We start from the raw sequence: 18,009 nt of genomic DNA on the forward strand, positions 1-18,009 counted from the left end.
GTGAATTACCTACTTATCTCAGCAATGCATTGCCTCAAGACAATCTTATAGATGTATTATGAAAAATTCCATCTACCTTCCAAGAAAGAATTAATTGATTCTGAATGCAGACTGAAATATATCATATTTCTCTTTTTAAAATTGAAGATATTTTCCACCAAATGACTAATAAAGAAAATGTTTCGCATGATTACACATGTAAAATCTATATCAGATTACTTTCTCTTTTAAGGGAAGATGAAAGTATGGGAGGAAGGGATGGTTGAAGAGAATATGGAAGTCAAAATTGAAAAAAATGAAAGTTGGAAAATTGTTTTATGTTTAATTAGGGATAAATAATGTACAATTTAAAAAAGAAACTCATAATCTTAAAGAATTGCCCAGAGTATGAAAAGTTCAGTGGCTTGCCCAAGTTGACATAGTCATGTTCAGGAGCAAAACTTGAACATACATATTCCTAATTCTAAGCACTTTCCAATATATCATGAAACTCTCATCCAAAATGAGGATATGAAAATATATACTAAATAAATTCCAGCTAAGGCAGAGTCCATAGTTATTGGATTTTTAAAAATATATATATTTTAAATATTTCATTTTTTCCATTTACATGAAAAATATTAAACCATTTTTAAAAGTTCTGAGTTCCAAATTTTCTCCCTCTCTCATTCCCCTATACCCTCAGTAAGAAGAAGGCAAGCAATTTGATATAGGTTATACGCATGCAGTCATAGAAAATATTTTCACATTACTCATGTTGTGAAATGACACATAAAACAGAAAAAAACATGAAAAAAATTAAAAAATGGAATGCTTCATTATATATTCAAATGCTATCAGTTCTTTCTCTGGAGGCGAATAGCAGTTTTTGTCCCAAGTCCTACAGAATTTTCTTAGATAATTGCATTGTTGAAAATTGCTAATATTATTCACAGTTGACCATCTCCAAATATTGCTGCTACTATGGACAAGTTTCTCCTGGTTCTCCTCACTACACTTGAGTTCTGAAAGCATTTTGCTCATCAATTTTTAGTATAATACGATTTCTATATAATCATATAATAAAGTTGGTTCAGCTATTTCCCAAATGATGAGCATCCCTTTATTTTCCAATTCTTTGCCACAATAAAAAGAGTTACAATTAATATTTTTGTTAATATATGTAATTTTTCTCCTCCCACCACTTTTATTTCATCTCTTTAGGATATATATCTAGAACTGATATTGTTGTGTATGCTAAATTATGTCTTAACCTACATGTGACTCCATGGAATTTGAGTTGTTTCTTTCTGGCTGTTCATAGTATTTTCTTCTTGAACTGGAAGCTCTAGGATTTGACTTTAATATACCTGGGAGTTTTCATTTTCAGATCATTTTCAGAAGGTATTTGTTATATTCTTTCAATTTACATATCAATTTCAGTTTAATTCTATATAAATTTCAATTTCTTTATAATTGACTCTTTTTAAAATCCTAGTTTTCAGGTAGAACAATGACTCTTAAATTTAGTTTCCTTAATTTGGTCTCCAGGTCAGTTGTTTTTCCAATGAGATATTTCACATTTCCTCCTATTTTTCATTCTTCTGATTTTGTTTTAATCTTTCTTGATATGCTATGGAGTCATTAGCTTCCATTTGCCCAAATTTAATTTTCATGCCTTTATTTTCTTCAATGAATTCCTTTTCTCCTTGGTCATTTGTAATTTTTCACTGAATTCTTGGGCAACTTTTTTCTCTTCTTTTGCTTCCCTTATCAAAATGTTCTCTCTTTTTAGAGAAATCTATTACATCAATGTTTCCCAATTTTTCTTCTACCTCTCAGTTGATTTTTATAATATTTTTTAAGTCTGACACTGATTTATATTTTGAGACTTTATATGTAGTCATTTTGAAATTGTTGACTTCTGAGTTTGAGTTTTCAGCTTCCTTGTCACCATAGTAGCTTTTTATGATCAGGTTATTTGGCGGGAAAGAAGGCTTCGTTCTTTTCTTAGCCTATTTCATGACTTTTAACTTAATGGAAAAGTAGATTTTGCTCCTGGTATGAAGTGGGCACTGTCCCAACCCTCAGGATTTTCATGCTGTTATCTTCAGTTACTTCAGGGGACTCATGGGTTTTCAGTTTTTCTAAGGTGGTAAGATGTAAGGAGAGAGTAAGGGTCACTTAGCCTGGGCTCTGCCTTGTAAGCAACTAACTAAAAGCACTCTTTTCCACCATTGAAGTGTGATCAAGGTCCCTACTCCCTTGTACCTGCAACCTGTAGAGTGCTAGAGCTCTTCCTCTGTGACCCAGGCTCCCTCATGAGCCATACGAAAGAGTCCTGCACAGCTGTGCACATTTGTGTCTGCTACTCAAAAGGGTAGAATAGTAAGGTCTTTTAAAAATCTTGAACTCTTGAACAATTTAATTCTAAGTATTATTAAAACTAAAATCATATTCCTTCAGTAAAGAAGAATTCTTCTATGGCAAAATTTCTTTCATTGGATAAAATAGCCTTTTTTGTGTTTTTGTGTTTGTTTGGTTTTGTTTTTTGCCACGTATCACTTTATTTGTTATTTCTTCTTAGAGAAAATGGTTGTTCTAGCACAGACTGGGGGGTGTAAAGATCTATTTCATCAATATTCTTGCCTTGACGGAGATATTCTCATTTTAATTATGACTCGTTGAAAGCTATAGTAAGTCAATGGCAAAGAGAGACAGAAACTCTAGAAATATATATTCTTTGCTAAGCTAGGCCTTTGAGTCTGCCTTAATATGGATATGATACTTCAGATCACAGTAGAAGTAAATACTTTGTTTAAAATTCAGGTTGATTTAAAGAATTATAAGAAATTACCATATTGTTAGCATCTCACATTTGTATATAGCGTTGGATTATAGTACCGTGTAGGTCATCTAAATAGTATTGTCATCATTTTATTGAGGGTGAAACCAAGACACAAATAAGGTAAATGATTTAGCAAAGTCGACCACCATGGAAGAATAGAGAGTATATAAATCCTATTTATAGCTTTTATAGCCAACATATATAATGTGCTTTAAGGTTCTTAAAACATCTTTTCTGAATTATCTTGTTTAATTTTCACAACCATCTTGTGATATTATATATATATATATATATTTTATGTACATAATATAAATAAATATGTTTATTATAATTATTTTATTCCTATTTTACAGAGAAGCCAGAAAGTTAGGTACTAGCCCAAGCAAACATGTCTGTTAAGTGTCCCATATTTTGACACAATTTAATTTAAATAATATTTTATTCTATTTTGTAGGTCATTATTTATCTTATTCTTTTTATATCTATTTTAGAGGAATAACCATCTATTCAGTAACAATTAATAATACATTATTCTTTTTGTCCAATTCATTGTTTTACAGTGAGAGGATGTATGAAAACAGTATCATGGTGCAATGTGAAGTTTGTAAGAGCCACTTGTTCTTCTGACTCATTTATCAAGGGAAATAGCATTTGTCTTATTTCTTGATAACAAGATGGGTCTGGCAAAATGCCACCTTCTCAGTCTATCAAAAAGTGCAGAGTGTTGCAACACCACTCAGACACTTATTGCAAAGTGATGCTTTACTAACATTTTGATCAATATGTCTGCCTCTCCCTCCCTGGAGCCAAGGAAGGTAGGAAATTGCTAATTAGTGATACAATTGGAAAAACCAAGTGAACTAGTTCAGCCTTGTTTTAGGAAATGTCTACAGACCTGTGCATTTCTGTGACAGCCCAGGACTTGGCACAGTGGGTACATAAAACATTTTCTTCATGGATTGACCTGTTGACACTTAGCTTTTACATTTGAACTGCCAACTTTTCACAAGATGCTAATATTTTGTTCATGTGATACTTTTTTCCAACTTCTTGAATGTTGTCTCTTGCTTTCTGTAACAACTGGATTCTATGCTTCTTACATGAAAGGCATACTTATAAGGGCACAGTGATCTGATTCTCTGTGTTTAGGTGGATGCTTTCAAACAATGTAGTGACTGAACTTTCCTTATGCCCTATTCATTTCAGAAAACGATTTTAGATATCAATATGCATTAATTTCTTATACACATATACATTCTTGTTAGCTTTTTTAGCAATTCTTTAAATTATCCTAAATTTCTTTAAAGTAACAGTTGACAACTTTTCTCATAGCACTAAACAGCATTACAACTTAAAACAGTTTTTGAAATCTCAGTGTACTTTTTTTGTGGAATTGGAAAAGAACAGTGAAATAGACAACACAAAATTAATCATTTATCTAACTTAATGAAACACTTGGGAGCTTATTATATTCTGCCAAATTCATTCTTTGTAAAAGAAATTTAATGTCTTTGATGTTTTTCCATATCACACATCTTATTGGACAGAACTTATTCTTCTTGTTTTCTTTATTTCAGGCAGTCCCAGGGTAAAAGAGAGTTACAGTTGACAACACCAAGAAGATGTATTTCATCTTCAAAAGATAAGAAAACAACTGCCTTAGAAAAAGCAGAGATTAATAGCTTTATCTGATAAAGCCATGTTTGAAATGAGATCACTAAATTTAGAGAAAAATTATCTCCATCATTTTCCTCTTTTTCTTGAATCCTTATATAATTACTCAGTTTTAATCAGCTTTGTCTATCTCAGACATTTGGTAAATTTGATATTTTAACAGTACGTAGAAATGAAAAGCAAAATACCCAACAACTTTATAATCATACTCTAAAAAAATCTGATTTATAAAATTTCAGTTGGGAAATCAGTATTATTATCACCACTTCATACCTCATCTCAGATCCAGTAAAGTGTTTGCATTGATTTATCCAAAATATGCTTATTATTTTACCTGGTGTTCATTGCAATTAATTACATCCCTTTTCAAAACAATTGGCTCAAATTAGGATTGTAGTCCATGTAAATAGAACATTGAAAAGTGAAGTTGTCTATGAAATGATGGAAATGAAACTAACCTCATCAGCACCCTCTTGAGATTGACAAATCTAACTAAGCCGGGATATTTCTCTAAAATTGGATAAATAATATTCAGTGGATTTTTTCCATTCTATAGAGAATCTAACTCTACAGACATCCAGTGTATTCAATTAAAAAATTGCAATGAACCTATTGTATTTGTTACATGTCATAAATTAAAACATAAAATTATATATATATATATATGTATGAGAAAGAAAAAGTGTGGTTTAATCTTAGTTCTGGTAATAACTATCACTGTATGTTTAGAAATCCATCTTTTTGTTACTAGTTTTTTTAATCAAAAAAATTAAAAGATTGAATCAGTCTGTTTCTGAGGTCTCTTTTATTTCTAAAATCCTATGTCTAAAAATCAAATTTGAATAACATTATTCACTATAATTTTTTCACTCATAGACATCTTAACATTGAAAATGTTAACACCAAGATTTTTACATAACTCTGCTTCAGTTAAAAATTTAACCTACATCCTTTTACTTTTTATTCTATTGTTTGATTCTTGGCAAAAAAAAAATTCAGAAATAATGATTATTTCTTTAAATTATCCCTAAATTTGAAGGCTACAAGGAATTTTGTCCACAATTTAATATAAAAAACTGCAAATAAAAGCTGGAATTATCTTAATTTTCCCATGAGAAACCACCTTTATTTTAGAAAAATATATTCTGAATAGTGAATAATACTTTTAACTTTCTCTATTTAATAAAAATAGTAACAATTTTTACATTCTTGAAAAACTTCAAAAAGACTTTATATTTTTTCCACTAAGATCATTTGTTTGTGATTTAGATAAATATGTTACTTGGAAGATCAATGCCTATATACCTCAAAAAGATCAAAGAAAGAGGAAAGGATTCATATGTAGAAAAAATTTTACAGCAGATCTTTCTGTGGAAGCCTTTAGTTTCCTTTTTCTTTGCCACTACAGAAAGAAGTGTTTGAGATTGAAAATTTGAGATGCCTATTGAACCTCCAATTGAGATGTCCCAAAGGAGTAATATGGGAGCTCAGAAGAGTAATTATATATATGTATGTATGTATGCATATGTATATAGATATAATTTGTACTAAAATAATAATTAGAAAGCACAGGAGCTCATAAATCACTAAATAGGATGATATCAAGAGGAAAAGAACCCAGAACAGAGCCTGTGGGTTCACCCAAAATTAGTGTTCATGACCTGCAGGAGGATTTGAAATTAATGCTTAAAGTAGGAGGCCATTGAAATTATCTAGAGAGGAATAAGAAAGGACTTGAACTAAGGTGGTGGCTGAGCATAGTAAAAACATGGTGAATAAGACATGTAAAGTATAAGGTGATTGTATGCGATAGAAAAGAAAGAATTAAGGAATGTGGTATAATGCCCACATTGAGACTCTAGGAGACTAGAAGCCTGTCAGTGCTTTAAACAGCAAAAGGAAATTCAGAAGGAAGGGAAGTTTTGTGGAAAAGATAATGGATTACATTTGGAATATGGTGAGTCTGAGATGTCTATGTAGCTTCCTATTTGAGGTGTCCAAAAGCTGTTGGTGATAAGGGACTAGAGCTCAGGCGAGAGACTGGAATTGAATATACTGATATCTACAAGCTACAAGCTAACTACAAACTACACTGATAATTAAACTCATTGGAATTTCTGAGTTCCCTAAGGGAAAGAGTGTTGGGGGGGGGAGGGCTTACTTCATCAGAGACTACAGTAAAGGAAGAAATAGTACATGATGGATGATGTCAAGGGGTTTTGCAATGCAGAGAAGGGGAGAAGAGGGAGCTCATATACACGACAGGGATTATGCCTATCAGTAATATTTGTGGAATACATACTTGAAGTGGTGCTTTTGTGGGGTGTGGGAGAGATGGGGAGATGGATATTCCAAACGTTCTTTGTTTCAGATCTTGGGCTATTTCCATCCATATCTGGGATAAGGTGGCAGTTGAGAGAATCATGGTGGTTTGACTTGCCTATCTCATGCCACTCTCTATCTCTCCTTTAGAATGCCTTGATACTTTGGCTCTCCATTGGCCTGGTTGGGTTGCTTTATAAATGGCCATTGCTAGTTTATCCTGACCCTACTCTGTAGTATCTACTTTCTGGGATAATTGCTTTGAGACCTAGGATAAAAGTAAGGCTTGTGGTTTAGGTTGTGCCACCTCTCCTGGGACTTTTGGGGGTTATGGACTATTTGGTTGCAATTTGCTAACAATTGGGGTTGAAAAAGTTGGGTCCTTTTTCCAAAGCATTTACTCCTCTTAATGAAGCATCTCAGTAGGACTTTAGAAATAATATATAACATATATTTCTGTAAGTGGAAATTTTGTATCTTTTGAATTAGGTCTCCCAGAATTCCTTTAAGTATTTCCCAAAATTCCCTTTAATATTTCCACCACATTTGCGTGGTTGCACTTCTATATAGTTTGGTGTCTCTGCCATATTCACTCTCTTCTCTTGTGACCAGGGGCTGAGATAGTTAGCTTTTTTACTTTAGTTATTATTAATAAACTTTTAAAATATAATACTTAATTATTGTATATTAATTTTAACTTTTACATTTATTATATAATAATGTGATGTTAAATGATAATAATTATATAATAATACATAAAAGTATATCATTTTGTTTGGAAAATATGAAGCAAATTACATGTATTCATAGACATTTAGTCCCTTCATCTAATACATGTTCTGTCCACCATGGCACAATTCTATGTGACATAAGTATATAAAAATCTCAAGCCCATATTTATCAGCCTATCTCAGTGTCAACATTATGTCATTGGGACTGAAGATGAACCTTAAATTAGAAATCTTTGGCAAAATAAATTAAAAAACAACATACAAGAAAGATAATGTTAGTTATGGTATTCTAAGTCACTACATGGCCAACAGAGGTCCATTTCTCTTTAACACATATACTATCAGATGCTGTCTCTTCAAGGAAACATAATCTAATCTTTATTCACAAAGCTGTAAGGAACTGCTTAATAATCACTGTTCCTTTTTTGAATTTCTGAACCAAAAACCAGGTCCCTGTGGCTTGATTTTCCCATCTATTAACTACCATATACCTTGAAATTTAAAATAGAGCTTCTTAGATTTGCTTTAAAAGTCTCTAACTATGACATTTTCCTTTTTTAAAAAAAGGGAGGAGGGATATAAAGAATAAATTGGGTCATGCTTGGCTTGGATCCAGGGTCTAAAGAGACTCATGAGATTGCAAGCCTTATAATTGCGCACATTTAGGTTAATTCTATGAGGTTTCTCATCTTCATTACTTTATATGTCACAAAAGAGGTTCTTTTTCAACAATATGTCTTGGTCCTGTGGAAGTACCAGATGAATCCAGGTTACATGCCTTGTGGTTTTTGTTTTAATCTTTTCTTCTCACAAGGATAGATTAGTTTGGTACATCCTCTTAGCTCTGGGTTAAGAATAAGAATTTGTTAAAACAGAATAAAAACACTGTGGTCATTAAAATTGGAAGGACAGTATGTTCCCAGGGTAGTAGCTTAGCCCTGTTCTATTTCACGTTTTGCTTGGCATTGCTTTCAGTCTTGTTCAAGAGAATGTCATATGTTAAAGGGCCATAGTCATGTGGTTCAATATTAACACTGACATTTCCCATGTGCATTAAATATTATTATTGTAGTTGCTCACTTCTTTCTTCTCATTGTTTGGACATTTAAAAATGTATCATTTAGATAGAATAAGAAATGGTTTTAAATTTTTCAAACTATATTATGTGTCTTTGTACTTTTTAAATTTATTTAATTATTTTAAAATATCATTTTAATTTAATTAAATTAATTAATTTCAATTAATTAATTAATATAATTTAATATATGCAAAGGCTTTGGGGGTACCCTGTGTTTGAGAGAAGTCCTGCCTAAGAAATACTAAAAACTAAAAAACTAAAGATTTTTTTACAGTCATGATTTTTAAAATCTCTGCTTTCTATAAAAATCAGCTTGATTTGGCACTACTTCCTTCCTACAAATGTTCAGAGACATACGTGAACTTCTGCATTTGCATATAACAGTACCCTGTGGTGTGGTGGGTACTACTGACCAAATGCTTGCCACTATTCAGTACTATGAGCCAGGTGTCATTAATCACATATCCTTTCTACATTTCAATATGGTATCAACAGTTGTTTCCTAGGTTTGTGTTTAGTGTGGAGTTAACCAATATGAATTTTGCTACTATCTATTAGGAAACTCTTCCTTCCTCTCTTTCCTGCTATATTTCAAAGGAAGGCAATTTCAAAGATATAGGTGAATGATTATAAACAATTCTTTACTCATAGTGTAGGAAAAGGAACAATACCAAATATATTAAATAATTACCAGCAGCATTTCTTAGGCAGGACTTCTCTCAAACACAGGGTACCCCCAAAGCCTTTGCATATATTAAATTAATTAATTAATTAATTAATTGAAATTAATTTATTTAATTAAATTAAAATGATATTTTAAAATAATTAAATTTTAAAAGTACAAAGACACATAATTTAATTGCTCAAATTATACCTTCACCTGGAAAGCTCAGGGTCCTTCACCTGAAATGTAAAATTGAATACTGATTTAGCCCTTTGGGAATACCATCTCCTCCTTATGACACCTATTCTCTTCTGGACATTCCTCTTAAGGTACTGCCTTAATCTTAAGGTACTGCCTGCCATCAATATCTTATCATTATAATTTAGCTGGATTGTGCTAGAAGTCTTCCTTCCTCTCATCTTCCCTCATCTGTAATACAGGTATATCTACCATTCCTAACTGTAAGGGGTAAATTTGGGCGTTTATCTTCTTTATTCCTTGATTTCTAATGATCATTAATAAATCTCTTAAATATAATATTATTATTAAGATTTCATTTTAACTTTTACATAACTCTACCTCTCCTCCTACCAATAGGCATGACCTATTCTCTAACTGGAGCAGCTAGGTGGCACAGTGGATAACTGTTGGACTTTTGGAGTCAGGAAGACATATCTTACTGATTTCAAATCTGGCATCAGATGCTAGATGTGTGAACTTGGGCAAATTACTTAATCTTGTTGGCCTCATCTGTAAAATGAGCTGGAGAAGGAAATGGCAAAGCACACCAATAACTTTACCAAGATAACTTCAAATACAGATCACAAAGAGTCAGACACAACTGAAATGACTGAAAAACAGTGACAGCAACTTCTCTAATTGCTTCACTTTGTTCCATCCCATGGTGGGGGGGTGGATTTCTATAATTATTCCTGGAAGAAAGCAAAGGGAAAAGGGCCATATGACCAAAGCTATAGATATCTCCTACCTTACAAGACAGCAAATAGTTTTTTACCCAATTTGGCTAGGGGGAAAAGCTATGTTCATCTTTATACGAATATTTTTAAAAATCAGAAAATTTTCAGCAAGTACCAGAGGCTCCAGAAGAAATTTCTAAGTCTAAAAGGAAGCCTTTCTCCTCTGCCTCTTGTGATCTCTACACATCCTTCTCTCTTTTGCAATTGCCTTGTACAATAAAAAGCTCATAGATGAGAGGAAGCCATTACAGCTAGGTCCTGATTAGTGTGAATAATGAATCCCATGAAGTGGTGGCAAGTATTCAAATTCATACTACTTGAAGTTTAATTATTTGAAATATGATCATAGGTTCTGTGTTTAATTCTCAGAGTAGTATTTGACTTGTAATCCCTGATTTCATGACCCCTTAGTATGCCTTAGAATAAAACTACCCCTCTCACCCCATAAACTTTTTAGTTTTCCTAACCTGTTTTCAAAAACATTGAGAAGAGTTTATCTGTAGCCTGGGAAAGATGCCAACTCTAGGAAGAAGAGCAAGATAAGCTAAGAAGGAAATAATAGGGAACTTCAAAAGTATCTTTCCTGTCCCAGACAGAAAATCCCATGACAGTCATGGTTTTTTGATCATGGGGGTTTTTAGGGGTATGTAATGTTGAAAATCACACACTCAAGATTTGAAATGTCAAATCCCCCCAGGGATTCAGACAGAGGGAAGAAGGAGACTCTTGCTTCCATATTCTTATAAAAGTCTGTACTTACACCTACAAAGAGAACATATTTGCCCTGAGAAAGTAACTTGTATGGACAGAATCCCTTTTCCTTCCCTTCCCCTCTTCTACCTCATTCCCATTCCCCACTCTCCACTGGTTTTCTCCAAATAAAGCTGAATTTCTTTGACAGCATCCCACCTAAGTCTCCTGTCTGCTCATTAGAGGGATTTCTTTGGGGTGCAAGCTCCCCCCAAATTCCACTCTGCTCAGTTCCCACTCAATCTAAATGTGGAGGGTCAATATGAATACAGTGTTCATTTCGCAAGATTTATTATTTACACTAACCAGACAGAACTATAAGATCAAAATCAATCCTTTTACCCTAACCTATCATATAGCACTTAAGGGAAATGTAAATAAATGTTGAAGATCTAATAAGTTCCATATTTAATACATGCTTTTTACTTAGTGAAGGACAAGATGGGAAAGGGAGTAGAGAAAAGATCAGGAGAAAATTCCATTGTCTACATCAGTCATCTCCCAGAGAATACTAGTGTCAGTTATAAAGAGCAATGTTCAAATTCTGCCTCATATTTACTAGCTGTAAATATTTACTAACCTTGGGCAGCTCACAACATCTTTTAAATTCAATTTTCTCATCTATAAATTAGAAAAAATAATAGATATATAATTATATATGTAATACATTTAATTATATGTTTATTATATTTTATATAATTTATAATCTATTATCTATATATTACCCATTATTTATATTCTATATAAATTCTAGAAGAGAAATTAATTAATAAATAACCCTTTTCACATAGGATTGTTAGGATGAAATTAAATAAATGAAATAAAATACATATATATATCACTTTGAGGTCTACGAAGTATATATATATATATATATATATATATATAGAGAGAGAGAGAGAGAGAGAGAGAGAGAGAGAGAGAGATACTACCTACTATTGTCATTGTTCTCATTGGTAATAATAGCAACGATCCATGTAGTTCCCAAACAAATGCAGGAAAAAATGTGAAGATGATTAGAAAACATTTTTCACACAAATTAAATTAGATCTGAACAATTAGAATAGCAATGATCCCTGTTGAGAAGCTTCATGATGGATTAAAAAAGAACATTGGATTTGGAGGGGAAAATCCTGAATTTGATTCTAGCCCCTCCTTTTCACTGCCTTTGGGACACTGGATAAGTTACTAAGTCTCTCTGGTCTCATTTTTCTTATCTACAAAATGAAATGTTTGGTCTAGATCACTGGTATCAAACTCTCATAGAAATAGGGCCATCAAACTGTACATAAGGATCTGTTCGACCTGCCTATTGAGTTAGAAAATTGGGATTTAGCATTTTCTATGTTTTATGGTATTTTATGAATTTTATCAAACCTTTCCCATTGACATTTTCACTTGATTCTTGCCTCACTTGAGGGTGTTTGTTGCTGGCCACGACGTTGGGTTTTAATATAGGTGATTTCCAACATGGCTTCCAGCTCTGAAGCTGTGATCCAGGCATCCAAAGAGTAAGTAACACCAGAGAGCCTGGGATGAGTCTCAGGGTACCATCTCCTTGTTTGTCCTCTAACACAGAAAACTGCAGACTTCGAGCAGAGACCTTTGCTCAAGATCATCAGGGAGAAGTCAGAATATAACAAAAAGCGAACACCTTTCCTCACTAGGGAATCGCCTCTCCTAGACTTAGCACGCCATAACCTTTGATGAGAATTCCTCTTCTTAGCAGAGTGGCCTGCAAGACCCGATCTGAAGGATACTGGGCAGGCTCCACCAAGCCCTACTTCTTTCTGACCTACTTGCTCCTGGTTTTAGGGGAAGATAACAAGGGCCAAAATATAAAATAAAGAAACATTTTTCAAAGAGAGAGCCCATTCCTAGAGATAAAGCTGAAAATGTGAACACTCCATTAGAACATTGAAAAAAATAATTCACCCTATGGTATAAATCACTTTGATTACATCCTTCCTTTTCTCCTCTCCCTCCTCACCACTAAGCCCTCTAGGGTTAATTAATGGGGAAAGGCCAGCGAAGGAGACAAGAGTTCTTTAAAGGAGTGGAATAAGTTTAGAAGAAGGGGAAGAAGGGTTTGGAGTACTGGGGAGAAAATAAAAATAAAAAACCTCTATTTCACACATTATCTTCATAAATGATATAATGCCATGTAGAAAGACTATTTTAGAGTGAAAGGTTTCCTCTGTCTGAGAACCAGTCCCTAGTTATAAGGCTTGTGGAATCAATTATCTTTCCTGGGTCAATTTCCTCTTCTTTAAAGGACAAGGGTAATACTTCTCATTCTGATCACTCTACGGGGTCCTTGTGATGAACAAATAGAAGACATGTCTTGCAAAATCTTGAGAGCTATATTATTTAGCGATCACTTTCTATTTCCAAATCTCATACTTAATAATTTTCAAAATCTTTCATTTTAGAGACAAGTTAAAGTGAGGGGGAAAAAAAAGAGTGTTCAAGTATTTGATATCTTAGTATTAAACTAGTTGAATCTGGTTAGTTATGTAACATTTTTGAACATAGACTTCTTTGTCAGTCTAGTGAAGCCTACAGGTTCCTCAAAATAATGTTTTAAAGCATAAAATATGCTTAAGATTTCAATATAAAATAATTATATTAAAACATAGTTATCAAAATATTTTTTAAGAAGTTAATGAACTCTGGCTTAAGAATCTTTGACCTCATCAAGACTATTTCCAAAGGAGTCAGCCTGATCTAAAAAAAAAATTAGCTAGCAGCATTCTCTAAGATCTGAATGGTTTTAGGGGAAGATAACAAGGGCCAAAATATAAAATAAAGAAACATATAAAAGTAAGGTTAAAAAGTGTTATAGGGATATACTAAATTACCTAGTTAATTTTTCCTCAATATATAAAATAATTAAAAACATCAGGTAAAACTGCAGAAATTGCTATACTTTCCCATTTGACTTTGAACTTGGATATCTTATTATTTCAACTTTTGCATGAATAAATGAAGGGCAATGAATAGTATTTACTTACTTCTTATTTGACTTGTAAGCAGATATGAAAATAATGAGTTAATATTTGTAAAGAACTACTCTGACTTAAAAAAAGACTATATTCTTTCAGCATACCCACACCGATATAACACTTTACTGTTGCTGGATTTAGGGACAGTGGTATGGAGTATTAAATAAAGATCAGAAATGGACTGATAGTTTAAAGGACTACCTATCATTCATTTATTCACTCACTCACTCATTCATTCATTCATTTATTCTACATTCCTTTACAGAATTAAAAATGAGAAAATAAGACCTAACTTTGTTGAGGGTCAGTTTCAAAGAATGTTAAGTACCATTTCAAGGTCAACTTTTAAGGAGCTCTACTTATGTGTATCTTTAATTTGGTATTGCATATGTGCAGGTTGACATTTTTTAATTAATGAAACACATTAAAAGGGTATAAATGATATTGTTATTGCACTCGTACATGTCACAAGACAGGAAGGAATAACTAATAAATTGTATGGCACTTAAGATATGAAAAGATCTTAACATCTTAGAAAGCTGGTCAAAATTAAATATATTTAATCAGTGTGTCTAAAACCATTTTTCACTTTGATTCATACAGAAACAACACCACTCACACACACCGAGACAGGCATAACAGCTAGTCTTAACAAGTTCAGGGAATTTTAGTCAATGGTAAATTCACCATGAGTTAATAGTGTTACATGGTAGCTCTAAAAGCTGATGGGATCTTGTCTCTGTTGAGAGGTAGTATAAAAGATTGATAGGGCAAGAACTATATGAAAATATTTATGATTTGTAGTGTCCAAAGAAAGGCAGCTAGAATGGTGAAGGAATTTGGGATTAAACCATAGGACAATTAAAAGTGAAGAGATTACATTTGGTGGATCTGAACATTTCAAACTGGTTGTCCCATAAACATGTCAACCTTGCTGTGCCAAAATCAGAAGCTATTGTTGTCCTCTGAATACCGATCCTTCAGAACTCTTCCATTTTGGGAAAGTCACACAACTATACTGTCACCTAGGCTTACAAACTCAGTTTATACTCAATACTAATTTCTTGTCTGTTTCCATATCTAATCATTTCCAAAATTGTGATATTTCTAACTATAAAGATTTTCTTTAAAATATCCTTTTTCTCCCTCTACTAAACTGGTTACAACCTATATCTGAATGGCAAAATATCTCTTATCTGAACTGCTCCAGTGACTTCCAGATTCTTAGAAGAGGGAGACAGGGTTAGAGTCAAGGACTACACTTTGAATATTCATCAGTCAGTCCAGCTATCTTAATTTGCCTATTTCCCCCACTCTGAACAAAAGGGGACATATTTAACTAGTCTCCCTCTAAAATAGTATCATATTATTGTGAAAACAAAACAAAAAAAGATTATTTGCCTATTATAGTGCTTTGTAAAAATGCGAGGGAAGGAAATAAATGTTAAATCAACGTTAATAAGTAACAGAAAGAATACTAACTGGGGTGGCTGATTCCACAGGAGTTCCTCAATGAGAAAAACTGGGTAGCAAGAGGGTGGGAGGATGATGGTATTGGCCTATGGAGGCAAGGGTAAAGTAAAGGTCTAAAAATGAGTAAGTGCTTGAAAACAAATGAGGATGGTACAGAAGTCAATGACTGTCCATGAAGACCAACTTTTTTTTTTTACTTTACAACTTTTCACTCTCAATGAATTAAAGTACCTATCCTAAACAGAGTGCTGAACTTGGAAATGTAAACACAACACCTGAATTCAAATTTTACCCCTGATATTTTATAATAGTTATATAACTCTCAATTAAAATCAGTGCCTCAGTTTTCTCATTTTAAAAAATCAAAATAATAATAGCATGTACCTCATATGGTAGTAGTGAACATCAAATAAAGTAATGTATATTGCAAAGCACTTTGTAAATTTTAAAGCACTCTAAAAATGCTATCTGCATCTTCATCACCATCACTACCACTAGAATTATTACAGTATAAACCAAGAACTATGCTAGGCTTTGGGTATACAAAAAAAAAAAAACAGAAATGAGGCATTTTCTGCTGTCAAATCGCTCATATTTTACTTGATTAGATAACATGTACATATATTCGTATATTTAGTATGAATCTATGAAGGATGAATGGAAAATAATATATGCTTATTCCTAGAGCCAGCCAAGCCACTCAGACTAATTCTCATTCTTGAGATTTGATAGGATTGGGGGATAGTACAAAAAAGATTTGTTTTGAAATATGCTGAGATATACACAGGAAAAATGTTTTAGCCCATGCCACTCTGAGGTCCATTACAAAATTATATGCAGGGTGTTCATATCAGTGAGCTAAACTATGCTTTTAGAGGAATTTACTTACTATTTTCATTAATGGCTCAACATTGATGGTCTATTAAGTTTATAGCTGATACTTAAGTCTGATATCATTTGAATCCCAAATAGCTTTAACAAAATTCAACAAGTATTTAGAAGAAAGAAATTCAAAGAGAGAAGTGCTTAGTACAGTTGCTTAAGGAGTAGAAGAAATCTTCCTTCCTCTATCCCCAGTCATTCCAAAGACGAAAACAATGACTTTAGTTTCTGCCACTTCTATTTTTAGTTATATAGACATTTATAGATAGATCCACCTATTTGTACTTGTCCTGATGGCCTCATTAGATTAGAGGGCAGGGATCATGTCTCTGGCTTCCTTTTCAGCTTCCTAGAGGCAATAGTAGAGTGCTCTGGTCATCATGAAAGGATTCAGAAGAGGACAAAGCAAATGATGAAAGGATTTGAAATGAGCACTATGGTAAAAGCTTATTATAGCTGCTGTTACAGCCAGTAGAATTCAAGTTCCTGAAAAGCAAGGATTGTTTCATGTATACATTGAATATTCTTTGCCTATCCAAACTCCTTTAGGGAAAGGAGGTAGAGGGAGGTTTCAGGAAGGGAATATTTTAATTTTCATTTTAAATTCAAGAAATTTAAGAAATTAGAAGGAACATCCTGACTTAGGAACATCAGGAAGAGATAATGCATTTATAAATTTGCAAATCTTATAATAAAACTGTGCCCACTTATATTTTTTATTGGGGTGGGGTAAGGAAAATAAAAGACTTAGGAATGAAATGATAATCAACTTCAATATGATATAGTTTTTTTGTTCTACCCTCCAGCCCTCAATTAAAGGGGGATAGGATACTCAGTTCTAATGAGGCATGAAGACTAAAACTGATGCGACCTCTGTGATGATGGATTTTTCCTGCTGTGTGGAGAGATGATGATACTGGAGTGGAATTGAAAAAGTGAAGCTGAATCTTCTTGAAGTTAAAAAATCTGTCCTATAGAAAAGGGATTGAGTTGGTCCCACTTTCAGAGTGGGCAAAACCAGAAAGAGTGGTTGGAAACTGCAGACAAGTGAATTTAGAGTTTAGCTAAGCAAAATAATAATAATAATAATAGCCTATTGTTAGTGATGTTCAAAAGTGCAATGCACTACTTGGGGAACTAATGATTTCTTTTATCATTTGTGGTCTTCACAGGGAGGCTAAAAGACTATTTGTAGGGTGAAATTTTAGAAAGGTTCCATTTCAGATACTGGATGCATTAAATGATATTTAAGGTCCATTCAAATTTGGCAATTGTGTGATTCTGTCAGTGGAGTTTTTTTTAGCCTCTAACAGATTAAAGAATGCAGACGACAGGAACTCTTTGTCTGAATGTTGTCATAAACAGATGGCTCCTCTTTCTTTGGCAGTTCAAATACATCCTTCCCTTGTGGAGGCAAAGGGATGGATTATAATGAGTTCCTTTGGCTCCTTTCATTCCTGTAAGCCTAAGAATCATGGTGCAAACTTAGTATATATGACAGAGCTTCTACAATTTTCAGGTGTAATTTTACTTGAATATCTCTGAAAAGGCATTCAGAGTTTAACTGTGAAGACTACAGGTTTAAATTTCTCTTCAGTTTTAACAAAGGTGCTGTTTCCATAGAAG

At 33.1% G+C, this 18,009-nt stretch overlaps 1 protein-coding gene across 2 annotated transcripts in view; it reads left to right on the forward strand.

The window, feature by feature from the left end:
* GPC5 (glypican 5) overlaps positions 1-18,009 on the forward strand; it is a 2,135,463-nt gene that overhangs the window by 1,425,259 nt on the left and 692,195 nt on the right. The window contains exon 8 of one of the 2 annotated variants that reach the window (XM_056808066.1): positions 4,405-5,289. The exons of the other annotated variant lie outside the window; for it this stretch is intronic. Coding sequence (XP_056664044.1) covers positions 4,405-4,436 — 32 coding nt within the window. The 3' untranslated portion in view covers positions 4,437-5,289. Of the gene's footprint in view, positions 1-4,404; positions 5,290-18,009 lie in introns of those variants that run through there. 2 annotated transcript variants of the gene reach the window in all.

Source organism: Monodelphis domestica, chromosome 8 (assembly GCF_027887165.1).
Source record: "Monodelphis domestica isolate mMonDom1 chromosome 8, mMonDom1.pri, whole genome shotgun sequence".
Lineage (NCBI taxonomy): Eukaryota > Metazoa > Chordata > Mammalia > Didelphimorphia > Didelphidae > Monodelphis > Monodelphis domestica.